Source organism: Delphinus delphis, chromosome X, assembly GCF_949987515.2.
Source record: "Delphinus delphis chromosome X, mDelDel1.2, whole genome shotgun sequence".
Classification (NCBI taxonomy): Eukaryota; Metazoa; Chordata; class Mammalia; order Artiodactyla; family Delphinidae; genus Delphinus; species Delphinus delphis.
In genome coordinates, this window is record NC_082704.1 from 40,997,093 (window position 1) to 41,024,108 (window position 27,016).

Below are 27,016 nucleotides of genomic sequence, written 5' to 3' on the forward strand. Positions count from 1 at the left end.
GGAAATTTCTCAGTCAAATGCCTGGGATTCATTGGCCATTCGAGAATTTTAGGAACTGGAGAAGCTATAGGAAAATGAAAGCCTAACATACCATCCTCCTGCTTGCTCCGCATCATTGCTCCTGCCTCTGCTCTCTTGTTTTCTATGATAACGTCATCTTAACATTAGGTTTTGTTATTGACTGAACTGTGTTCTCCCAAAATTCATATCCTGAAGCCCTAACTACCAGTGCCTCAGAATGTGACTGGATTTGGAGATAGGGCCTTTAAAAGGTGATTAAGTGAATTTAAGGCTGTTAGGGGATACGTTAATCCCATCTGACTGGTGTGCTTATAAGAAGAGGAGTTTAGGACACACAGAGAGACAGCAGAAGTGTGTATACAAAGAGGGACAACCATGTGAAAAAGCAGCAAGAAGATGGCCATCTTCAAGCCAAGGAGAGAGGCCTTAGAAGAAATCACCCCTGCTCACACCTTGATCTTGTACTTCCAGCCTCCAGCACTGTGAGAAACAAATTTCTGTTGTTAAGCCACTTAGTCTGTGGTATTTTTGTTGTGGCAGTCTGAACAGTCTAATACAGGCATTATGAACGTGTTTCAGTAGGTCATGAAGCAGGTAGAGTAGACTGTCAGAAAGGATGAAAATAAAGTGATGGTAAAAAATACCAATGATCAGTAAAACTGAAAGAAACGTGGTTAATTTGTATCACTATCAGGCAAAATAGACATCAAGCAATTGCAACCAAGAAGGCTACTATCAAACCATAAAAGAAAATGTATTGAGAAGATTACAAATTCTGAACTTACATTCACCCGATAACATATCTTCAAAAACATATATAGCAGTAAGTAACAAAGCTACAAGTAACAGAAAGTAAAATCCACTTTTGTGTATACGATAAGGAAAGATACTTGCTTATATAACTGAGAGCCCAGAGGTAGAGGAGACTTTAGGTTCGTTGATCCAGTGGCTCAAAGATATAAAGACTCAGGCCCAATCTTGAACCAATGACTGTGGCTAGGGACACAGGATTATTGCGTGAGATCTAGAGTAACTCTGGTCTCACCCTTGGAACTAGCAGGCAAATTCCCCCCAACATGTGACTGTACGAGGGAGGAAATGCACTAATGAAAATTTGAGACCACTTAGGAAGATGAGGAATGTATATTGCATAGGTAAACAAAAATACCACCTTCCGGCACCATTTGAAAGCACAATTATCAATATGAGCATAATACCCACAGTACTCAAGCTCAAATGGTTTTCAACTACTATGCCTTTCCAGGTAACAAATACTTCTATTCAGGAAATACCTACATTGAATCAGTGAATAGGTAGTTACAAAGCACTAGAGCTCTCACCCCTGCAGTAAGTTTAGGAAGGACCACAAAGGCATCCATGGTAGCGTACTTAAATCTCTTTTTCTTTCTCAAATTTTTGGCAAAGCTTTTTCTTTACTATCGTACTTTGATATTATTGTGTCAGGATAGTTTGACACAATGGATTCTTTACAGTTACAATTTCATCAAGTATTACCATTCTGTACACATACAACACAGAGTTCATAAAGACATGAAAGATGAGAAGCAAGAAAATTGTCAACATTTATGATCAGCAACAATTTTCTTTAAAGAGCACCATTAAAATTCAATATGGAATATCTTTAAAAGCTTCAAGCTTTTAGAAGAAATTCAGTCTCATGAAAATGTAATAAAATTAAAGAACATCTTCTGTTAATGTACATATTTGTAAATATGCAAAAAGGAATATTCCTCTGGGAACACTAGCCCAAGAACCACCACAGCCCTGCCGCCTGGCATACCAGGACCCAGCCCATACACCTACAGGCTGGCACCAGCTCTGGGACACATTGGGCCCCTCAACCAGCTGCTCCTGGATCTGGCCCCACTCACCAGTGGGATGACGCCAGCTTTGGGACACCCCAGACCCCATACCCAGCCATGTCAGGAACTGGACCCACACACCAGCAAATCGACACTAGCTTCAGGACTCCAAGGCCCTGCAGCCAGAGACCCAGGAACCTGGCTCTGCCCACCAGCGAGCCAGCACTAGCTCCAGGACTCGCTGGGCCACAGCCCCACCCACTAGCAGGCCAACACCAGTTCCAAGACCCCTCAGCCAGCTGCCCTGGGATCCAGCCCCACTCAACAGTGGGCCAACACCAGCTTTTGGACACCCCCAAACCCGGCAGCCAGCCATGTGGAACTGGCCCTGCCCACCAGCAGGCTGACACTAGATACAGGACCTCTAGCCCCACCACCACCCACTGCAGAGCCTAGCACCACCCACCAGTGGGCCAGCGCTAATCCCGGGACTTCCTGGGGCACTGCAGCCAGCAGCCTCATGACCCAGCCTCACTCGCCAGTGGCCACCAGCCTCTGCACAAGGCAGGGCCTGGCAACCCGCTGGACCAGGGGCCAGCCACACCTACCACAACATCCACAGTAGTGTGCCGGTCACAACAGAAGGACACATGCAGCCCTAACAGGGGGCACCCTTAGAGCATATAGCTCTGGTGACCAGAGAGGAGAGCTTGGCTGGGACACACAGCACGTCTCCTACAAAAAGCCACTTCTCTACGGTTGGGAAATGGAGCCAACCTAACAGACACAGAGAAATAAAATAGCAAATTGGACAAAATGAGGCAACAGAGGAATCTATTCCAAACAAAGGAACATGATAAAACCCCAGAAGAAGAACAAAGTGAAGTGGAGATAGGCGATCTACCTGATAAAGAGTTCAGGGTAATGATCATGAAGATGTTCAAAGAACTCAGGAGATGATTGGATGAACAGAGTGAGAAGTTTTTAACAAAGATTTAGAAAATATGAAGAAGAACCACACAGAGAAGAATACAATAATGGAAATGAAAAATACACTACACGGAATCAACAGTAAATGAAATGATGCAGAGGAATGGACGAGCAAGCTGGAAGACTGAGTAGTAGAAATAACTGAAGCAGAATAGAAAAAAGAATAAAAGAGAAAAAGAAATAGGACAGTTTAAGAGACCTCTGGGACAACAGCAAGTGTACTAACATTTGCATTATAGGGGTCTGAGAAGGAGAAGAGAAAGAGAAAGAGAAAGGAGCAGAGAACATATTTGAAGACATGATAGCTGAAAACATCCCTAACCTGGGAAAGGAAAGAGATATCCAGGTTTAGTAAGCACAGAGAGTCCCAAACAGGGTCAAGCCAAAGGAGACCACACCAAGACACACTGTAGTTAAAATGGCAAAAATTAAAGATAAAGAGAGAATATTAAAAGCAGCAAGGGAAAAGCAACAAATAACATACAAGGGAACTTCCATAAGGCTATCAGAGCAACTGGAATGAATCCAACTGGATCACGGTGTATGATCTCTTTTTTCTCTTGGTGAGTCTGGCTAGAAGTTTGTCGATTTTGTTTGTCTTTTCAAAAATCTAGCCCTTGGTTTTATTGATCTTTTGTATTTTTATCTCTATTTTATTTCTTTCCCTCTGATCTTTCCCAAAGAACTGACTGGGAATTTTTTGATTCTTCTTTTTTAATTCTTTTTCTCTTTCTGTTTATTTGAGATTTTTCTTGTTCCTTGAGGAAGGCCTGAATCGCTATGTACTTCCCTCTGAGAACTGCTTTTGCTGCATCACAGATTTTGGAAGGTTGTGTTTTCACTGTCACTTGTCTTGAGGTATTTCCTGATTTCTTTTTTGATTTCATCATTGACCCACTGGTTTTCTAGTAGCATGTTGTTCAGTCTCCATGTATTCGTTCTTTTCCCAGTTTTCTTTCTGTGGTTGATTTCTAGTTTCATGTCATTTTGGTGATAAATGATGCTTGAAGTCATTTCTATCCTCTTAAATGTGTTGAGGTTTGTTTTTTGACCTAGTATGTGGCCTCTCCTAGAGATCATTCCTTGAACGCTTGAAAAGAATGTGTATTCTGTTTATGCGGGTGAGGTAGTGTCCTGTAGATATAAATTAAGTGTCATTTAGGGCCTCTGTTGCTGTGTTGATTTTCTGTCTGGAAGATGTGTCCATTGATGTGGGTGAGGTGCTAAAGTCTCCTAGTATCATAGTATTCCTGTTAATTTCTCCCTTTATGTTTGTAACTATTTGTTTTATATATTTAGGCGCTCCTATATTGGCTGTATATATGCCAACTAGTGTAATATCCTCTTCTTTATTGATCCCTTTATCATTATATAATGTCCTTCTTTGTCTTTATGTACTTTAAGTCTATTTTGTCAGATATGTGTATTGCTAACCCCGCTTTCTTGTTGTTTCCAGTTGCATGAAAGAGCCTTCCATCTGCTCACTTTCAATCTGTCTGTGTCTTGTGCTCTGAAGTGAGTCTCTTATAGGCAGCATATTGTAGGTTCTTGGTTTGTTTTTTTTTTTATCCATTCAGCCACTCTGTCTTTTGATGGGAGCATTTAGTCCACTGATATTTAAAGTAATTATTGATAAGTATGTACTTACTGCCATTTTAAACCTTGTTTCCCAGTTGACTTTGTAGTTCTCTGTATCTTTCACTTTGGCCATTTTAATTATGCTACGTCTTGGTGTCACTCTATTTGGGTTCTTCTTGTGTGGGTCCCTCTGTGCTTCCTGTACCTGGATATCAGTTTTCTTCTTTAGGGTTGGGAAGTTTTCAGCCATAATTTCTTCAAATACATTTTCTATCTCCTTTTCTCTCTCCTCTTCTTCTGGTACCCCTATTATGCATATGACTGTGCACATTATGCATATGATTATGCATATTACACATGCTTTATATTATCCTATATAAAGGATAATATAATGTTTCATATGTTTCTTATATAATGTTATTATATTCTCAGTTCTCTCAGGTCACAGTTCCCGATTGAGGGCTCCTGAACCCTGAGGTCACCTGCATCCTTCTACTCTGTGGCCTCCGCCAGCCAAGCCCCTGGAAGTCAGGTAGGGCCCCACAGCGGCGCGTTGCGTTACGTTACGTTACGTAGGTCGCGCAGTCACGTGACGCCATAAGGTCGCGACCGAGGGGGGCGCCCTTTCAGCGTGTGGAGAGCCTGCCGAATGGTCGGTAGCTCGGCTTAGCCTTCTGAGGAGTCAGACCGAGAGGTGAAGAAGACCTTTAGAATTAAGGTACTTGTCCTGGCTGAGGGGGAACTTTGATGAGGCTCTGGCTCCGATGCCAACCTTTCCACCGGCTTTCATATTCTGCCACGGTAGGCGGTAGATGGTAGGCGGTAGTCGGGTAGGAGGGGCGCCCGCCGGTACTAGAGGTTTACTCAGAATTGGCGGGACAGCAGGCGGCAGGCGTTCATGGGCTGCTCTCGGCAGCTAGGCTCGGGAAACTGGGTGGACCCCTCCCTTTCCCCTTCCTTCCCAACCCCCACATTAAAGCCCTACTCTTGCTTATCTCTCTTCCATATTCGTATTCACTGCCTGCCATGTGATGGCGTCCTCTGCGCTCCTCCAACCACGTTTGTTATTAGGGACACCAGAGAACTCCTAGATGCCAGTTCGTATCGATGATTTCAAATCTGATCTGAATTTCTGTCTCTTAATTTGTTCTGTAGAGAGAGGCAAGGAGAGAGACTTTTTTTAATTTGATATTTTTTCAGTAAAAGTGTGAAAGTAGCCAGCACCTTAAGGTTCAGAATTTGTTTTCTGTATTTGCTTTGCGGATCAGTAGCTTTTCGAAGTGCGTGGGGGGTAGGATGCCATAATCTTTTTCTGCTTGGACTCTCTAAACGGCTTAAATTGGTCCAGCCAGACACTATTGGCTTCTGATTTTCCTCCTGACTTTCTAACCATTCCTTGTTACATTCCTTGAAAGCTCTCCCCTTTCCTTCGTGTGGGGAAAAAAAACAGTGAATTTATTTAAGAAAACCATATTAAGTAAAATTATAGATGATACATTTCATAAAAATCACGTAGATGGTACTTAATGAGTAAAATGCAGCAAGTAAAAGATGGTGTTTACATTTGTGAGGGATTTAAATATTGCTTGAGAGATGGTTAAAGGGGTGATATATATATTTTTTCTTATATAATAGCCATTTCTTTCCTCTCATTTCAGCACTTTCAGGTTTGCTCTACAAGACACTATGTCTGAGAGACAGCAACAACAAAAATGTTTTTATCCATCGAAGAAATATGGGACATACAAAAATGAAGGTAAAAAGGATTTCTATATTGTCATATTTTTAAGATAATATGCCACTTGAATCTCAAAGAATAGGGTAGTGTCTTAGCTTGTTCAGGCTGCTGTAGTAGAACACCATGGACCGGGTGGATTACAAATTACAAAAATTTATTCTTCACGGTTCTGGAGTCTGTGAAATCCAAAATCAAGGCACCAGTAGGTTCAGTGTCTGGTGAGAGCCTGCTTCCTGGTTCATAAAGGGCTGTCTTCACGCTGTATCTTCACATGGCAGAAAGGGCAAGGGAGCTCTCTGGGTCCTCTTTTATAAAGGCACTAATCCCATTCATGACGGCATCTCCCTCGTGACCTAATCACCTACCAAAGACTCTACCTGCAGATACTGTCACCTTGGAGACTAGGTTGGTACATAAACATTCAGTCTGTAGCAGGTAGTTTCCTCAAGCTATATGGGAAAGGAACATTTTTCCACAGACCACTGGAAGTACTAGTGTTCCTCAGAAAACCTTTTGGGAAAGCCTGTTCAAAGTAAATCTCTTCTGCCGCATTAATACCTTGTACCTTTGTTTACTAAGAAGAATGTATGCTTACTAATAATTAAAATCTGTTCTTCTCATTAAGAAACTACTTATTGCTAACTCATTTTATCTTATGTCATTAGTCATTCTCTCTTTTGCTTAATCTTTCCACTTTTTCATTCTTTACATATAACCTCAATTTATGTTTCTGATATCATGACGGCAAGAAATAAGTGCATAAGTGCTAGTCATTAGGAAGTCTTAAAAATAAAATAAAATGCCCCACTCTTCTTTTTTCTTTTTTTTTTAACATCTTTATTGGGGTATAATTGCTTTACAACGGTGTGTTAGTTTCTGCTTTATAACAAAGTGAATCAATTATACATATACATATGTTCCCATATCTCTTCCCTCTTGCGTCTCCCTCCCTCCCACCCTCCCTATCCTACCCCTCCAGGCAGTCACAAAGCACTGAGCCGATATCCCTGTGCCATGCGGCTGCTTCCCACTACCTATCTACCTTACGTTTATTAGTGTATATATGTCCATGACTCTCTCTCGCCCCGTCACAGCTCACCTTTCCCCGTCCCCGTATCCTCAAGTCTGTTCTCCAGTAGGTCTGTGTCTTTATTCCTGTCTTACCCCTAGGTTCTTCATGACATTTTTTTAAATTCCATATATATGTGTTAGCATACGGTGTTTGTCTTTTTATTTCTGACTTACTTCACTATGTATGACAGACTCTAGGTCTATCCACCTCATTACAAATAGCTCAGTTTTGTTTCTTTTTAGGGCTGAGTAATATTCCACTGTATATATGTGCCACATCTTCTTTATCCATTCATCCGATGATGGGTACTTAGGTTGTTTCCTTCTGAGGGTTGTCTTTTGGTCTTGTTTATGGTTTCCTTTGCTGTGGAAAAGCTTTGAAGTTTCATTAGGTCCCATTTGTTTATTTCTGTTTTTACTTCCATTTCTCTAGGAGGTGGGTCAGAAAGGATCTTGCTTTGATTTATGTCATAGAGTATTCTGCCTATGTTTTCCTCTAAGAGTTTGATAGTTTCTGGCCTTACATTTAGTCTTTAATCCATTTTTAGCTTATTTTTGTGTATGGTGTTAGGGAGTGATCTAATCTCATACTTTTACATGTACCTCTCCAGTTTTCCCAGAACCACTTATTGAAGAGGCTGTCCTTTCTCCACTGTATATTCCTGCCACCTTTATCAAAGATAAGGTGTCCATATGTGCGTGGCTTTATCTCTGGGCTTTCTATCCTGTTCCATTGATCTATATATCTGTTTTTGTGCCAGTACCATACTGTCTTGATTATTCTAGCTTTGTAGTATAGTCTGAAGTCAGGGAGCCTGATTCCTCCAGCTCCGCTTTTTTGTTCTAGTTCTGTGAAAAATGCCAGTGGTTGTTTGATAGGGATTGCATTGAATCTGTAGATTGCTTTGGGTAGTAAAGTCATTTTCACAATGTTGATTCTTCCAATCCAAGAACATGGTATATCTCTCCATCTATTTGTATCATCTTTAATTTCTTTCATCAGTGCCTTATAATGTTCTGCATATAGGTCTTTTGTCTCCTTAGGTAGGTTTATTTCTAGATATTTTATTCTTTTTGTTGCAATGGTAAATGGGAGTGTTTTCTTGATTTCACTTTCAGATTTTTCATCATTAGTATATAGGAATGCCAGAGATTTCTGTGCATTAATTTTGTTTCTGGCTGCTTTACCAGATTCATTGATTAGTTCTAGTAGTTTTCTGGTAGCATCTTTAGAATTCTCTATGTATAGTGTCATGTCATCTGCAAACAGTGACAGCTTTACTTCTTCTTTTCCGATTTGGACTCCTTTTATTTCCTTTTCTTCTCTGATTGCTGTCGCTAAAACTTCCAAAACTATGTTGAATAAGAGTGGTGAGAGTGGGCAACCTTGTTTTGTTCCTGATCTTAGTGGAAATGCTTTCAGTTTTTCACCATTGAGGATGATGTTGAAAATGCCCCACTCTTGAAAATATGATACAACTTACCCGTAAGGATGAGTGGATGAAATAGCTCTCATTTTATACCAATTTTCCACACTTTTTCAAAACTAGTTTGTTATAATTATTTAATCATTATAGCTGCCATTTTTTGCGTTCCTGTTATATGTCAAGCACTGTGGCAACCTTGTCATACCAGTTTTCTCATTTAATCCTCAGAAAAATCCTGAGAGGATGTTATTTTAATTTACAGATAAGATACAAGAATCAAGATAGGCTAGATTATGCTGTGGTAATAGACAGTCCCTGCATCTCAGGGGATTATTCCTCACTTCGACTACATGTCCATGGCGGGTGCATACCCCTCACAGGATGGTGGACTTTGGGGGTCTGAGCCATTCTTACTGGAATGACTTGGAGACCCAAACTGACAGAGCAGCCATCATCTAGAAAGTTGTCAGTCTCTGTGCCTGAGGGGAAGAGGACCCTGCAAGGTCTCAATCCAACAAGCATATGTTCTGGCCCAGAAATAGCACATGTCACTCACAACCCATTTGCCAGAACCAGTCACATACACAGCCCTGTCCAAACAAAGGAGGTCAAGAAGTACAGCTCTTCCAGGTGGCCGGAACAGGGACAAATGGAAACACATGGCAAACAGCACTACCGCACGATGGAATTGAGACTCAGAGAGGTAAAATACTCGCCGAAAATCACATACGCAGTAAGTGACAGAGCTTCACTGGATTATTCTATCAAATACTTGACAAGTCGATGTCTGAGATTGCTTGTGTCTGAATCACCTTGATGAGGGAGGTCTCTAGCCCTGTTCAGGCACCCGACGTAGTTGGTCAGCCGGGGGACTGCGGTAGCTGTCATATAGCTCCCTTTTACGCTTTCCCCTCGGCAACGTTATTTCGGAAGGAATTTGGGTTCTTGCAAATGACTCTGACTCTTCCTATACACCGTACATAGACCACATGCCCTTACCGCTCCCTTTAAAATGTGAATTTTTCCCTTTCATTGCTGGATTTTCCTGAAAACGAGTTGGTTGCCCGGCATTCTCCAAAGATCACCAATAAGGTTCCTCTTTGTTGTTGTTATTGTTGATGAGTGTCATTATGAACTCCTGGCTTTTGAACATGTTGGTGGGCTTCAAACCATCGTTATGTGGTGTTGAGCAGAGGAGTGAAATGATTTGACTTGCGCTCTGCTGCTGGGTTGAAAAGAGACAGGTAAGGGAGCCAGGATGAAAGCAGAGGGGCCAGCTGGACAGCAGTACAGTCCAGGAGGTAGCTGTTGGTATCTTGGCCAGGGTGGTGGTAATGAAGGTGGTGAGAAGTGGCCGGCATCTGGACATACTTTGAGAGAGGGGCCGAGAGAATCTCCTGACCAGTTGGATGTGGAGTGTGGGAGAAAGAGAGCACGCCAGGCCCCCTCCGAGGTTTGGGGACTGAGCAAGTGGCATTTGTGGGTCAAATGCCCTATCTGTGTTTCCTTTCACTTCCAGTTCCACACAGGGAAAGTCCCAAGGTTGTGAGTAGCAGGATTGTCCTGACAGCGGGACACACAGGGAAAGCAAGGGCTCCCCAGAGGAGTTCATCTGAGGCCTGGTCATAATCACTCCATCGTGGAGTGATCAGCAGTGGGCGGATCTTTACTCATAAGCGTGCCCTGAGACAACATGGAATAGTTAATGTACAAAAGGCACAGCACACAAACCTAGAGAACCTTAAGTATTACAACCCAACGGAAGCTGGTTTCTAACAGTGTAATTACCATAATCCTCCCTCCCCACAAGCCACTAGTATGATTATCTGCTGGTTCACTGTTTCAGTGGAATGCGTTAAAAATAAAATACCCTTAGTGAATCCACCCATGGGAGAGAGAATTGACACGATCTTATTTCTGCAGGTGCGGAAAAACTTCCAAATCTTTTGACATGGTGAATTAGATATGCTGGAGGGGAGAATTTGTGGGTGGAGGGGTGAACAGCAACACAACTGCTAGGAGTGAATACAAGGTGAGGTATACCCAGGACACTTTCTAAGCGTGGCTGTAGCTTCAGTATCCAGTACAGTAGATGTCAGAGTAAAGAAAATGAACAAGAGCCAAAGAGAGGCCTTACAGAATGATGAAAGGATCAGGACACCAGGGAGACATAAAGTTCCTAAATGTGTACGCACCAAACAACAGAGCCTCAAGGTACACGAAGGAAAAACTGGTGGAGCCGAAAGGAGAAAGAGACAGGTCTATATTTATAGTGGGAGCTTTCCACACCCACCTCCCCCTTAGCAAGTGACAGAATTACTAGAGAGAAAATCAGCAAGGATATAGGAGACCTGATTAACACAGTAAACTAATGAGATCTGCATGACATAAATAGAACAGTCTGCGCAACAACAGCAGAATACAGTTTTTTTCCCCGAGGGTCTCTGTAACATTCACCAAGTTAGACCATCTCCTCGACCATCAGACAAGCGTCAGTAAATTCAGAAAGAATTGAGGGACTTCCCTGGTGGCGCAGTGGTTAAGAATCCACCTTCCAGTGCAGGGGACGCAGGTTTGAGTCCCGGTCAGGAAGATCCGACATGCCGCAGAGCAGCTAAGCCCGTGCGCTTGAACTACTGAGCTGCGCTCTAGAGCCCTCGAGCCGCAACTACTGAGCCCGCGTGCCACAGCTACTGAATCCCGCGTGCCTAGAGCCCAAGCTCCGCGACGAGAAGCCGCCGAAACGGGAAGCCCGTGCACCACAACGAAGAGTAGCCCCCGCTCGCCTCAAGTAGAGAAAGCCCGTGTGCAGCAAAGAAGACCCAACACTGCCATAAATAAAGAAATAAAATTATTTTAAAAAATAAAAAAGGAAGACTTGAAATCTCCCAGAGTGTGTTTCCTGGCCATGATGGAATCAAATTAGAAAACAGTAATAGAAAGCAAAAAGAAGAATCCCTAAACACTTGCAAATGCTGGTTGACACATCATTCCAGGTTATCATTCACACCCTTGTTAAAAAAGTGCTGAAATTAGGAAGAGTTGCCTGCTGAGCTGAAAGGCATTTCAGGCTGGCCCAATAGAGAGCTCACTCTGGCTCTTTCAAACAGAGTATTGTTCAGGGCAAGGCTGGAGGGAGGGAGACAGTTCAGGAGGCCGTTACATCAGTGCCACCTGACATTAAAGCTCCAAGTGCACTGGCAAAGGAAGTCCAGCTAGCTTGCTGGTTGTTAGTGGAATCGGTTTGGCGGCTCCTTGGACTTGGGAAGCATGAGAGAGGTATTGGTGTGGTTGCTGGAAAGTCCTGAGAGAAGGCAAGATTCGGGGGCCTTCCTGGTATCTCTATGACTGGTGTCCAGTCTAACCCATGGATGCATACACCTCGGTTCTTTATCAGTCCTGCTCCACTGTTTTAAAAGTTTCAGCGCAGTTGTCCTCTCCTGCCTCCTCTTTCTCCTCCCTCTTTGTCGTCCTCTTCCTCATCCTGCTCCTCCTCGATTCTTCCCCTGATAGTGCCATCTGTTGGATAAGGCTGTCCTCTCTGCACAGGCAGAAGAGTGTCCTTTCTGAGGCTTGTGGGACTGGTCCCTTAGGCCAGGTTGGCACTTTGCCTGCCCTACCATGCTGTTAGCCTAAGACATGGAATGTGGTAAGTGGACCACAGATGTGTCTGCAAACTTGTATTTTTGTTCCTCTTTTCAGAATACAGTGATGGTGGTAGACCACCTCAAGGAAGAAAGAAAGGCTGGAGTTCTTTCCCAGGTAATTCTGGCGAGAGGAGCCCTCATTATGAACACGATAGATGTGAGCCTCAGCCCTCACAGCTCAAGGAGGATGATGGAAACGTGGTGAAGAGGGATGTCCAGGAGGACCCCGAAGTAAGACAGTAAGTGGACAGGCAGCAGGGTTTGTGCACAGCAGCCCCTGGGACTATGCACCTCTCTCACGCTCCGTGGACTTGTTTTTCTTCTCTCACTGCAAATCTGAGGCATGCTAGAAGTGAAATAATGGTTGAGCAATCCTAATTGTAGTGCTGGTGTCAAAGACACGAGGGTGTACAGAAGACTTTCTTAGCACTTAAGGCCACTCACCGTCCTGCTCTCCACATCCCCCCTGCAGCTCTCCTTGTACCATCCGAGGCAACAAGAGAGGAGTGAGATGGCACAGTGAAGGCCACATGCATACTACTATGTGGAGAAACAGAAAACCTCTGGAGAGAGAAATGGGGGAGAACACACAAGATGGAACCCCAGGCAGCTGGTTCAGGGTCACAGTGAGTATCCTGGAAAATATATGGAATGTGCAGGAGAGAAAAGGTAGGGGGAGCTGTGTTGGTCTCATGTAGAGATGCTGGTTTCTTTCACTGGGGACAGTTTGTAATCTGTCCTTTTTACTACCAGGAGTTAACAGTCTTGTTCATCTAAGGGCAGGTTCAGAGAAGCAATGTAAAGGGAACAGGCTGACCGTGAGGAGAACGGAGGAGCCTGTCTCAAAGCAAAGATGGAAACTACTGCCAAGGATATGGAGTGACTCCACATTGGAGGTCTCAGTTTGGCAAGCTGAGTGTGGGAGACAGAGGGTCGAGCCTCTGGAGACCTTGTCTGAGGGGCAAGCAGTGTGTGCGCTGGGTAGGATCTCCTGCAAATTTATAAAAGGAACATCATCTCTGACACCTTGATTATGTGGAAGAGAGTTTGACTGGAGAGAAAGAGTACTTAGGAAATCCATATTACGCACACCCATAAGAAATCATGCCAGTGGTCCCTTCTTTACAAGCCCTTTCAAGCTCAGTAGAAGGCCGGGAAAGAACAGGAAAAGGTTCGTCCTCCAGCCTAAATTCCCTGTTGTCTGTCCTCTCTCCCATGCCTTCTTTTCATCCTTAGATTCCTTGTGGGATAAAGTATGACAAGACATGGCTAATGAAGTCAATCCAGAGCCATTGCAGTGTCCCCTTCACTCCAGTGGACGTAAGAGAGGATGCCGAAGCCAGACGCGTGGGCACAGGGAAGGGGGAGAGAGAGAGACCTGGTTCAGCAGGGTCTGTTGGCTTCTGATTCTATTGCTGTTGTATTCAATCCCTGTAGTTCCACTTTGTGAAAAATGGGGCTCGATTCTTTGTCCAGGAAGCTAGCACTGCCTGTGCATTGATGGATGTCAGCTACAAGATACATGACGAGGAGAGAGGAAAGGTGTGTGTTGAGGGCGTTACGTGTACCTCACCCTGAGGCTGGAGTACAGGCCAGGGGCTGGGTTTTTTTTTGTTTGTTTGTTTGTTTGTTTTGCGGTACGCGGGCCTCTCACCATTATGGCCTCTCCCGTCACGGAGCACAGGATCCATACGCCCAGGCGCAGCGGCCGCGGCTCACGGTCCCAGCCACTCCGCGGCACGTGGGATGCTCCCGAATCGGGGCACGAACCCGTGTCCCCTGCATCGGCAGGCGGACTCTCAACCACTGCGCCACCAGGGAAGCCCCTGGTTTTCTTCTTTGGAACTAGAGTTCCTGGTGCTTACCCCACCTCTTCTTGCTGTAGATACCTGTCTTTGTCAGGCCCTCCGCTGTTCCCTACTCTGTGCGGTATAAGTTGAAGCCGGAAGAAATGGAGCAGCTAAAGGTAATGCAGATGCAAGGCATGTTGTGTGCCAATGCTCAGACCCACCTCTCCTTCTTCCAGTCCCCCATCCCGCTCGCCCCCGATTTCCCTGCCACCACCACAGCCTCAGAGCGGCTCTCTCCATCTCTCTCTCCGCAGCTGACCTTGAGCAAACGATTTGATGTCTCCCAGCAAGCTCTTGTCCTCCAGAGGCTCCACCTTGACCCAGGTATGGCTGACAGCAGTAATTCTAGGGCGTGCGAGGGCACAGGGGTCTTCCTGGAGGGAGACTTAGGGATGGTAACGTGGGGAGGGGCTGGTGCTGGCCCCACACCCCACTCAGCCATCTGATTCCCTCCCCTCTCCTTCCTGAAGACTTAGTGGGCTATGATATTGATATATTTCTGAATCGAAGAAGCTGCATGACTGCCACCCTGCAGGTCATCGAAAAGAATTTCCCTGAGGTGAGGCTGTAGGCCCAGTGCTGGTATTAGGGTAGGGGGTGGAAGAGATGGGGAGGAGGGCAGATTTGTCTCCAAGGTCCTAGATAGTAACCTTCACTCTACCTCTTCTTGCCCCAAAGCTGTTGTCCTTGAACTTGAGCAACAACAAACTGTACCAGCTGAATGGCCTGTCTGACATTATACAGATGGCCCCCACGGTCAAGATCCTGAACCTCTCCAAAAATGAGGTGAGAAGAGGGAGCCAGGTCAAAGTTGGGTTGAGAGTAGGGGCGGGCATGTTATTGGCCATCAGAGTGATGACAGGAGGCAGATGAAGGTACCTGTGTGGGAGGGAGGGGTCTGGGGGTGCAGGGATCCAGATGTCCCTCTTTCCCTGGGATTCCTTTTCCCACTTCCGCGCCATATTTCTCAGCTGACGTCTATGTGGGAGTTGAGCAAGATGCAAGGGCTGAAGCTTGAAGAGCTGTGGCTGCAAGGGAACCCATTGTGTGACACCTTCCCAGACCAGTCCACCTATGTAAGGTCAGTGTGAACACCCTGTCACCCTTCTTGGTGACCTTCACCCATGGGAGCCTAGACTATCTGTGACAGTGCCCCTTTGCCAAAGGTGGCAGCCCTGGTCTTCTGGGAGGATCACAGGCCCCAACTTCTGCTCTCTCTGTGCCTATCACTGGTGAGGAGTTTCCTTCCCCTGACCTGCTCACCTCTGCAGGCGCTCTGGGGTCTGTTTCCAGCTCTCTGCGCCCAGCTATATTCCAGCAAGGCCTCCCAAGAGTGTGCCCCAGGAAGCAGGGCTTCTCCTCCTCACCAGGACCAGGAGCGACCAGCCTTGATCCAGATGCTGGCGCCCTGGACTGAGAAGGATCCTCCTGTCCAGGGCCTCTTGCTGAGAGAAGCCTTCCTTCTTCGTGCTGAGATGGGGTTTGCCTCCCCCGTTCTGAGAGGGGCCCTCTTCCCCTTCCTCCAAAGGGATCACCCCTCCTCTCCCAGGTTGACATGGGGGCTTTCCTGCGCCATGCTGAGGGCTGAGGCCATGGGTGGCTGCTGTCATGACATCCATTCTGCTGGCCCAATGCCAGGAGCTGGACCCTCCTGGGAGAAAGCAGGGCTCCTTGAGTCAAGGGGCCAGACGTGGGCCCCTGCCAGTGATCAGAGGGCTTCCTGAGGCAGGGGTGGAAGGCAGAGGGCAGAGGTGGTAGAGGAGAGAGAAGGACAGGCCTCTGAGGGGCACTTCCCATCCCTCCCTGCACACGTCACATCATCCCGCCTGGTCCTTCACAGGAGCCCTGGGCAGCCTGAGACAGGTATGATTCCTCAGATAAAGAACCAACTCAGAGAGGTGCAGGTGTCATCGGGAGAGAAGACAGTGATCATCAGAGGGGGCCACGGATCCTCAACCCCATACTGAGCTGGGACCTGACCCTTTCCTCCTTCTGAGGAAGATCTGCCCCCATGGCTGCTCGGTTTCCCATGCCCAAGTCTGGCTGAGCTCACACAGGTGACAAAGTTTCAGCCAGCATCCAGTGGGCCCCCAGCCCAACATGTGCATATTTTCCATTCCTACCTGGTGTGTCTGGGCGATTCTGGGGCAGGTGAAGAGCTGCAACAGGTGTGCCTTTTCCCCTTTCTTCTCTCTTCTTCCCTGACCCCGACCACTGGAGAGCTTCTTTTCCTTCCCTTTGTTTTCTCTCTCTCCCTTGTCTCTGTGCCCCTATGTCTCTCTCATCTCTCCTTTCCTACCTTCACTCCCTTTCTGTCTTCATCCCCTCCATCTCCCTCCCTGAGCCCCACCTCACTCACCTCACTGGCCCAGCATCCTGGGCCATCCCTGGGGGGTGTCGGGGTCTTGCCAGAGTGCTGGACCCCCAGTGAGGTAGCAGAGCCCCGGGCTCCCACTCCATCCCCTCTTCGCCCCACAGCATTCAGTGGGGCCCTGGAGGAAGGGAGGGAGGAGAAGGAAGCCCTGCAGCACGGGTTTGAAATGCTGGTCCCTGTGGCACTGGAGAAGGGAGTCCGAGTAGTCTGGGTGGGAGCTACCCAGGCGAAGGAGAGGAAGGGAGGGAGGGGAGGAATATTAAAGTGAAGGTACTGAGAGAGATGAGGAGACAGTGCCTTTCAGACAGTAAGATGACAGATGCTCAGTGCTCAACAGGCAAGTGGACCGAAAACCCTTAAAATCAGGAGCAGAGGTGGGCAAAGGGTGCTGCTGGATTGGCCAGAACACACTGATCTCTGTTTATGGTATTACTGTTTTAACTCAAAGGAAGCATTGCAACCTTGAACTATCAACCACCTCTTCTCTATTTTTGGTTTTGGACAGGCCATCAGAGAATGTTTCCCGAAGTTGTTACGCCTGGTAAGTGCCTACGTAAATCATTGTCTCTTACGAATGTCGGTGGCCTCTGCACCTGCCCTCAAGCCCTTTGGGTCTTGCCTACATCACATATTAGCATCAGAACCTTAACCATTTTGGGGGACATGGACTCCTGAAAATGACATGGATATACTTGCTGGAAAAATACCCATAAATACACACACGCACACACACAAGTTGAATATAACACTAGAGACTTTCAGGACCTCATGATGAAGACATCCACTGTAAGCTTTCCCATGGAATTTCCAGGGCCCTTTCACACCTGACCTCTGACCCTCACCCTCCAGGGCCCATCCTTTTCCCAGATCATCCAGGGCCACTCCCCTGGTCTCCACTCCTGACTTCCTCTTCCCTTCTCCAGGATGGCCAGGAGTTACCGTCACCAGTGACCGTTGATGTTGACACTCCCTACATAGTAAAGCCCTGCAAGGTGAGGAAAAGGATCAAACAACATTTGGGGTGTTGCAGGGAGGCTTTATCTATTGCATAGTCTCAAGTGCCATTTGATTCCAGGGAAGCTACTTTGGATCTGATGAGCTGAAGAGCCTAGTCCTGCAATTCCTGAAGCAGTAAGTATCTCTGGGAAGGTGAGCAAGGGGGGCAGGTCTAGGACAGGTGAGGCCACCTAAGCACAGGTCTGCTCAGGGGAGTTTTCAAGTCCATTTGAGGTCCAGACCACAGAGATAGACTGTCTTCATTGCTCCTCCTTAGGTACTACTTGATCCATGACTATGGAGACAGACAGGTTCTCGCGGGTGCTTATCACGAGGAGGCCTGCTTCTCCCTGACGATTCCCTTCCACCCCGAGGACCCAGCCCCGTGAGTATGACAGCACAGGCTGTGCTCCCGGGCCTTGTGGCCCCCCAGCAGACACAGGCCAGCTCCTGCAAACACCCACCACCCACTGTTGCTCTTTGTCTCCTAGAAGCAGCTTGTGCGAGTATTTCAAGGACAGCAGGAATATGAAGAAGCAGGAATATGAAGAACCCCTGTGAGTGTGTGATGGGAAGACTGGGTGGGGAAGGGCGGTGAAGGGGTCAATCATAGGGCCCAGGGCGTGGCAGCCCCTGACCTTCACTCGCTTCCCCTCCCCTCACAGACCTGCGGGTCCAGCTGCTGAAGCCCACAAAACGTGTCATTGTGCACACTCTCTGTGTGTTGCCCAAGACTCAACATGACTTCAGCTCCTTCTGATGGACAAGTGGTTCCAGATGGTGAGTGCCTGCTTCCTCCCTCGGGCGGGCCCAGGAAGCCGCAGGTGGATGGGAGGTGGATGTGGTGTCTGGGCACCTCAACTCTTCCCTTTCAGGGAACGATGCTCTGCTTCTCTGTCAACGGGCTGTTCAAGGAAGGTGAGTGTGTGTAGACCCCCCTCCCCAGATTCCCCACTGCTCCCTTCCCGTGGCCAGGCTCATTCCCTTAACCACCCAGCTTCTCTGACCCCTCCGTCGCCTTCCCTTCCCTTCCCTTCCCTTCCCTTCTCTTCCCTGACCCCTTCCCTTCCCTTCCTTGCCCTTCCCTTCCCTTACCTGCCTTTCCCCTCCTTTCCCCTCCCCTCCCTTCCCTCCCTTTCTCTTCCCTTCCCCTCCCTTCCCTTCCCTTCCCATCCCTTCATTTCCCTCCCCCTCCTCCCCCCTCCCTCCCCTCCCCTCCCCTCTATTCCCTCCCCTCCCCTCCCCTCCCTCCCCTTCCTCTCTGTGTTCTCCAACCCTCAGTCTTCCCACAGAACACCCAAGTCTGAGCTCTGTCCGTGCCTGTCTGCCCTCCACACCCTGGGTGTTGGCACACAGGCTGTGGAGTTTGGTGGCTCTCAACCCAAATACTTACTCTGAGAACTTGGGCCATTAATTAACCTCGCAGTTTCCGCATTTGCACAATGGGGTAGTAGTATCCACCTCTTGGGCAGCTGTGAAAAATGCACCCCGTGAACTTGTGTGGTGGTCGTCAGGGGCCCTGTCACTGGGCGCAGACTGCTCCTATATTTGCCCTCCCCATCCCGACACCCTGGCCCCCGTGAACAACTGCCCTCTCAGCATGAGTGTCCAGTCACACCCTGACTGGGGACCGCAGTGTGAGCGTGTACAGCACGTGCAGCTGTAAGGGGTACTGTTGTTTGTTTGCTGTTGAAGTGGAAGGAAGTTCTCAGGGCTGTTTGCGTGCCTTCACCCGGACCTTCACCGCTACCCCTGCCAGCTATTCCAGGTGAGAGCCCTGTTGTGGGTGGGAATGTCCATCCCAGCCTGGGCTCGGGGGCGTGGGAATGTGGTGGTGCAGATCTTAGGTTTACTCGGTATTGTGGAAAGCCAGCAGGGGGATCCCAAGAGCAGTGTAGCCTAGTGGTTAAGAAGAGCATGGGCTCTGGAATCGGCCTATGCATTATCTCCTTGACCTAACACTCACTCGCTCTGTGACCTTGGTCAAGTTGCATGACCTCTCTGTGACTCAGTGTCTCCTTCCAAGAATGGGGATCAGACTGTCCACCCCTTGGGGTGTGGTAAAGTGTAAATACAAAATTGCCCGTAGGTTGGGGATAAACCTATAAATCAAGTGAAGGTAGAAGACAGTCTCTCCAAAGGTGGGCTTTGTGGGGAGGGGCAGAGGTACCAGTCAAGGAACCGGGGAGACAGACACAGGAGGGACGTGGAAGGAATCTGGTTGCTGAGTGCCAGTGGGAGCAAGATTGTTGTTAGGGGTGTGGTGGTGTTCACCTGTCCAGTTATCTGAGTGACCATTTTTCCTTCAGTCTTTTCATCATGAATGATGAGCTGTTTGTATGGGATGTCAGCCCTAAAAAGAGCAAGAGCACATTCTCCATCCCAGTACCCACACCCTCCACCAGCTCCATGCCCAGTTTCTACTGGGAGCAGCAGCAAATGGTACAAGCTTTCTCCACTCAGTCTGGGATGAACCTCCAGTGGTCTCAGAAGTGAGTATTTTGTGTGCATGAGGATAAGAGAGAGCTGGGAGAATGAGGGAATTAAAAAGGGAACACACAGACAATTTGGAAAAATAAGTATTTGGATATTTTGCTTCCAGAAAAAAAGGAAGCTCATGAAAAACGTATCCTAATTTTATGATGATATATGTGAAGCATTTTAAAAATAATATTATGCTCAGATGACATGATCTTTTATATGGAAAATCCTAAGAAATTTGCTAAGATACTGTAAGAATACATAAACAAGTTCAGCAGAATCTCAGGATATAAGATCAATACACAAAAATCATTTGTATTTCTATGCACTTACAATGAAAAATCCTAAATTGAAATTAAGAAAACAATTTGGTTTATCGTAGAACCAAAAAGAATAAATACTTAGAAAGAAATGTAACTAAAGAAGTGAGAAACTTATACTTTAAAATCTTCAAAACGTTGGAATAACTTAAACAAAACCTCAAAAAAATGGAAGGACATTCTGTGTTTGTAGACTGGAAGACTTAATATTGTTAAGATGGTAATACTATTCAAAGTGGTCTACAGAGTCTACACCATATCTATCAAAGTCACTGTTGGCTCCTTTCCAGAAATTGATAAGGTGATTCTACAATTCACATGGAAATGCAATAGACTCAGAGTAGTCAAAGCAATATTGAAAGGGAATAAAGTTGAAAACTCACAAGTCCTGATCTTCACAATTTCAAAACTTACTACAAAGGTACTATAATCAAGACTGTATGACACTGACTTTTGATTGGTGAATGCAATAGAACTGAGAGTCGAGAATGAAACCCTGACACTTGTAGCCAATTAATTTTCAATAGGTGCCAAAATAATTAATGGAGAAAAAAATAGTCTTTTAAACAGGTGGTTCTGGGACACATGGGTATTAACATGCAAAAAAATAATAATTTTGACCCCTATCACACACCGTATACAAATATTGACTCAAAATGGATCAAAGGCCTAATGTAGAGTCTACAACTGTAAAAACCCTTACTGACTTTTTTCACTTAGTATGATAACCTCTAGGTCCATCCATGTTGCTGCAGCTGGCATTATTTCATTCTTTTTAATGGCTGAGTAATATTCCATTGTGTATATGTACCACACTTTCTTTATCCATTCCTCTGTTGATGGAAATTTAGGTTGCTTCCATGTCTTGGCTATTGTACATAGTGCTAAAATGAACATTGGGCTGCATGTATCTTTTCGAATTATGGTTTTCTCTGGATATATGCTCAGGAGTGGGATTGCTGGATCATACAGTACCTCCATTTTTAGTTTTTTTAAGGAACCTCCGTACTGTTCTCCATAGTGGCTGTATCAATTTACATTCCCACCAACAGTGTTGGACGGTTCCCTTTTCTCCACACCCTCTCCAGCATTTATTGTTTGTAGATGTTTTTAATGATGGCCATTCTGACCCGTGTGTGGTGACACCTCATTGTAGTTTTGATTTGCATTTCTCTAATAATTAGTTATGTTGAGCATCTTTTCATGTGCTTTTTGGCCATCTGTATGTCTTCTTTGGAGAAATGTCTATTTAGATCTTCTGCCCATTTTTTGATTGGGTAAGTGAAGTAAGACAGACAAATATCATATATCACTTATATGTGGAATATAATAAAAACAATACCAATGAACTTATTTACAAATCAGAAACAGACTCACAGTTCTCGAAATGAAACCTTATGGTTACCAAAGGGGAAATGTGGGGGGGAAGTGATAAATTAGGAGATTGGGATTAACATATACACACTACTATATATAAAATAGATAACTAATAAGGACCTACTGTATAGCACAAAGAATTCTACTCAATATTCTGTAATAACCTATATGGGAAAAGAATCTGAAAAAGAATGGAGTTATATATAACTGATTCACTTTGTTGTATAACTGAAACTAACACAACATTGTAAGTAAATTAACTCCAATAAAATATAAAAAAACACTTAGATGAAAACAGAGGTGTATATCTTCATGACCTTGAATTAGGCAACGGTTTCTTGTATATGACACCAAAAGCACAAGCAACCAAAGAAACAAGTAAATTGCTCTTCATCAAAAGTAAAAACTTCTGGGCTTCCCTGGTGGTGCAGCGGTTAAGAGTCCACCTGCCGATGCAGGGGACACAGGTTTGTGCCCCGGTCTGGGAAGATCCCACATGCTGCAGAGCGGCTGAGCCCATGAGCCATGGCTGCTGGGCCTGCATGTCCGGAGCCTGTGCTCTGCAACGGGAGAGGCCACAACAGTGAGAGGCCCGCGTACCACAAAAAAAAAAAAAAAAAAAAAAAGTAAAAACTTCTGTACATTAAAGGACACTATCAAGAAAGTGAAAATACAACCCACAAAATGGGAGAAAATATTTGCAAATCTCGTATCTGATAAGATCTACTATCTAGAATATTGAAGGATTTCACAACTCAACAATCAAAAGATTAATATCCCATTTAAAAATGGAGAAAGGATTTGAATAGATATTTCTCTAAAGATTGTATACAAGTGACCAACAAGCACATGAAAACGTGCTCAACATCATTAATCATTAGGAAAATACAAATCAGAACAACCACTTCACATACGCTAAGATGGCTTTAATCAATGAAACAAAAGATAAGCGTAGGTGAGGATGTGGAGAAATTAGAACTCTCATATATTACAGGTATCAAGGTTCAGTGGAGCACTCACTTTGGGAAAAAAATTTGGCAGTTCCTCAAAATGTTAAACACGGATTTACCAAATGACCCAGTAATCCTACTCCCAAGTATCTACCAGGAGAAATGAGAACATATGTTCACTCTAAAACTTGTTCAGGAACGTTCATAGCAGCATTATTGATAATAGCCGAAAAGTGGAAACAACCCAAATGTCCTTTAGCTGACACATGGATGAATAAATCTGGTACATCCATATAGTAGAATATTATTCACTCATAAAAATGTACAGTTCTGATATATGTCATAACATGATCAACCTTGAAAACATTATGCTAAGTGAAAAGCCAGTCACAAAAGTTGAATATAGTGTGAAATGTCCAGAATCGGCAAATCCACAGGGACCAAAAGCAGATTAGTGGTTGCCAGGTTCTGGGGGAAGGGGAGGAATAGGGAGTGATCACTAATGGTTAAGGAGTTTCTTTTCAAGGTGATAAAACTATTTTGGAATTAGATAGTTGTACAATCTTGTGGATATCCTAAAAAGCACTGACTTGTATTCTTTAAAATAGTGTGTACATTATATCTCAAAAAAAGATGGCTGGAAATTTGTACTTAAAAATGTTTCACTTAACGGCTATCATCAAAAAATCTACAGACAATAAATGCTGGAGAGGGTGTGGAGAAAAGAGAACACTCTTGCACTGTTGGTGGGAATGTAAATTGATACAGTCACTATGGAGAACAGTATGGAGGTTCCTTAAAAAACTACAAATAGAACTACCATATGACCCAGCAATCCCAGTACTGGGCATATACCCTGAGAAAACCATAATTCAAAAAGAGTCATGTACCACAATGTTCATTGCAGCTCTATTTACAATAGCCCAGAGATGGAAACAACCTAAGTGCCCATCATCGGATGAATGGATAAAGAAGATGTGGCACTTATATACAATGTAATATTACTCAGCCATAAAAAGAAACAAAATTGAGTTATTCGTAGTGAGGTGGATGGACCTAGAGTCTGTCATACAGAGTGAAGTAAGTCAGAAGGAGAAAAATAAATACCGTATGCTAACACATATATATGGAATCTAAAAAAAAAAAATGGTCATGAAGAACCTAGGGGTAAGACAGGAATAAAGACACAGACTTACTGGAGGACGGACTTGAGGATATGGGGAAGGGGAAGAGTGAGCTGTGACAAAGTGAGAGAGTGGCATGGACATATATACACTACCAAATGTAAAATCGATAGCTAGTGGGAAGCAGCCGCATAGCACAGGGAAATCAGCTCGGTGCTTTGTTACCACCCAGAGGGGTGGGATAGGGAGGGTGGGAGGGAGGGAGACGCAAGAGGGAAGAGATATGGGGATATATGTATAGGTATAACTGATTCACTTTGTTAGAAAGCAGAAACTAACACACCATTGTAAACAATTATATTCCAATAAAGATGTTAAAAAAAAAGACTAGTATGGAATCTAAAAGAAAAAGAAAGATTCTGACGAACCTAAGGGTAGGACAGGAATAAAGATGCAGACATAGAATGGACTTGAGGACACGGGGAGGGGGAAGGGAAAACAAAACAAAAACAAAAGCAAAAAAATTTTTCACTTGTTATTTTCTTGAACATCTTCCTTGATCAGTGTATATTAAGTTCCCTTGTTCTTTTGCACAGCTCTACTTTTGTGTTCTGAATTCTAGTGGGCATGAATGCTAGTGATAGATGGTTTGCTTTTCACTGGGTCTTTCTTCGTCATTACACATAGTGTTCATACTGGTACATGTGTCTCAGCAAGAAAGTGGCATAGATTTAGCGGTGTCATTGCATGGTCAGCGTGACTCTACTGTGGTACTAATGGAGATCACCTGTTGTTCTCCCACTGCAGGTACCTTCAGGACAACGAATGGAACTACACCAGAGCTGGTCAGGTCTTAAGTATGCTCAAGGTGAGGTCTGGGAATCAAGTGGGTTAAAGATGAATGTTTCTGGGCCTTCAGGGAGGCCAAGAAGGTGGAGGCCGGTGGCCTAAGAATGGAACTTGGGGAGCTGGCTCTTCTGACATCACGACTCCTTCTCTCCAGACCAAGTGCAAGATCCCAGAAGAGGCCTTCAAAGAAATCCCCTAAAAGGAGTGCTTGGATGCCGTCTTTGTCTTCATCCATATCATCATTGTTTCTCTTTTCTCCAGCCTCAGGCCATGCCCATGAACAGGGTTGGAGGCCTGGCCGACAAAGAATCCAGAGTTACCTTGTAGGCCAGGTAACATAGCCAACTGAAGGGTCAGTTGTTTCTGTATTTTCCACACTCACAATTGCTGTTTGTTTTCATAATAAAGAGTGATGTTGCATGTTGTATGTTGTGTGTTCTGCATTGCTGTTCCCTGCCCCAATCATGAGCCAGTGAGTCCAGGCCTGAAAGGCCTTGGTTGCCTTCCTGCCCGACCCCCATTGACCCTGGCAATCCCTAGCAGATATATCAGGCTTGACTCCATAGGTAGTTTGTCAATAAATTCTGATGAGAGGGGACGTGATATGCTTCCAGGGATTGGTTTTTGGAGGCAGAGTGACTCAGTCAAATGCTCTACCTAGACACTCTCAGAAACAGGCATATGACCCGGAACAACAGAGACTTTGCAAGGGATGCCGACTGGCTAGTGGAGGGCTTTGTAAGGAAGGAGGAAGATGAGGATGAACATGTTTTACTTCTTGTCCATAATCATTTCCAAAGACCATACCGTGAACAATTTCAAGATTTGCATACAGGTGAATGAGAAACAGGCCTTTTCACACCTCTCACCATGCTTCCATAAGGATTCTCATCCATCCACTGTACTGCCCCCTCTCCCTTTCTGAAGGTGCACTGTGGGAGGGATCTCACTTCAGTACCTTAGAGTAGGGGAGGGTCAGCCTGTCTGCCCATGCATTTCTCATGTGCTTGAGCCATTTAATTTCACTTCCAAACAAACAACAATAACATGGAATCTCACATTATGGTCAGTTCTGTGTGACCTTTCTCATAAATGCAATTAGCAGTAGAGAATTGCAGGCAAGAGTTGAAAGGGACACTTGCACAACTTATTTTCTGTACTTCTGTAATTTTTGCACTTTAGACAACAAGTGGGCATAATTTTTGAAATTAAAATAATAGCAGTACCAAATTTCAAGTTACAATCGTATAATTGAACACACAGGTGAGGTACCACCAGTTTACAAATTATGCCTCCATTTTTGGGTCTTGAATAAGTTATTTCCTATCACTTGCCACTTTTCAGTTCTTTATGTCATTTACATGAAGGATTCATATATTGGCTTGTGAATGTCTTTAAAAATATGAACTAAGGAGATGATTGCCATTACATAAGGAATAATTCCATGTTATTCCATGTAGTGCCTCAATGATCAGAGACAATCTTGGCATTCTCACCTAAAGAACTGAACAGAGATCACAGTGTATACTTCTCAGCTGCACTGTGAAGAATAGAGGTAGACTCAGATGTAAACCAACAATTGCATTGTCTGGCTCAATTCAGGCTCTCCAAGCTGTTTGAGTTCCCTCGTGGGCAGGGAAAATGGAACTCATCACATGGCCCCTCTACTTCTTCTCTCTACATCATCAGGCTTCCACATCCTTCACCTCCTTCCCTAGCCAGCTCAGATGCTGCCTTTGTCTTCCATTCACTTGTTCTCCTGCCAATTCCTTGCTTTCAATTCCCTTGCTCTCATGATCCTAGGCAAATGCTAACCCTGCAGCCTGACTCTCTCTCTGTCTCTGTCTCTCTTTTTAATCTCCAACTAACTTGTGTGCCTTCCCTCAGAATTGCTCTGGCTCCTGTGTGGTACTTTCCACTCCCAACACTTTGTCCCAGAACTTTTGTCTGAACTGATGCCCTTACCCCTGGGATCCCTGCTTGTACCCCCCACCCCCAGCCATACTACTGCTTATATTCCAAAATACGTATTCCATTTATCCTATTTACCTGATCATAAAGTTTTAATGGTATCATTCCCTGAATGATCACAGGATTTCCCTCCAGGCACTACTCCTTATGATCCTACCACCCTGTAACCCCTGTGCTGGAGAAAGCCAGTGTTTGGATGTGAACACTTCATTCCCTCAGTGGCCATATCGAAGGGAAGAAACCTCAGACCCATATCATGCAAGATTAGACATTGTACCTCACCCACACCAAAATAATATAAAGAAGGAAGAATTGGTGTTCAGCTGTTCTTAGCACCCTAACATGCATCAAAGAAAGGTGATGAAGTACTGGTAGGAGGGCGCACTTCCTAGGGGTTGAGGATGGTGAGTGTCTGTGGGAGGGCCTGAA

The 27,016-nt window shown here is 45.2% G+C and overlaps 1 protein-coding gene across 1 annotated transcript; it reads left to right on the plus strand.

Moving 5' to 3' along the window:
- Positions 1-12,382: 12,382 nt before the first annotated feature.
- On the plus strand, positions 12,383-24,815 carry LOC132418120 (nuclear RNA export factor 2-like). Its single transcript, XM_060002009.1, is given in 21 exon segments — positions 12,383-12,534; positions 12,768-12,921; positions 13,532-13,615; positions 13,733-13,843; positions 14,181-14,261; positions 14,400-14,469; positions 14,616-14,704; positions 14,824-14,931; positions 15,117-15,230; positions 17,025-17,060; positions 17,443-17,511; positions 17,595-17,650; positions 17,793-17,900; positions 18,007-18,080; positions 18,181-18,267; positions 18,270-18,295; positions 18,391-18,433; positions 19,211-19,283; positions 19,825-20,007; positions 24,575-24,635; positions 24,771-24,815. Coding segments are annotated over 20 exon segments (1,614 nt in total). The 5' UTR covers positions 12,383-12,534; positions 12,768-12,825.
- Positions 24,816-27,016: the final 2,201 nt, after the last annotated feature.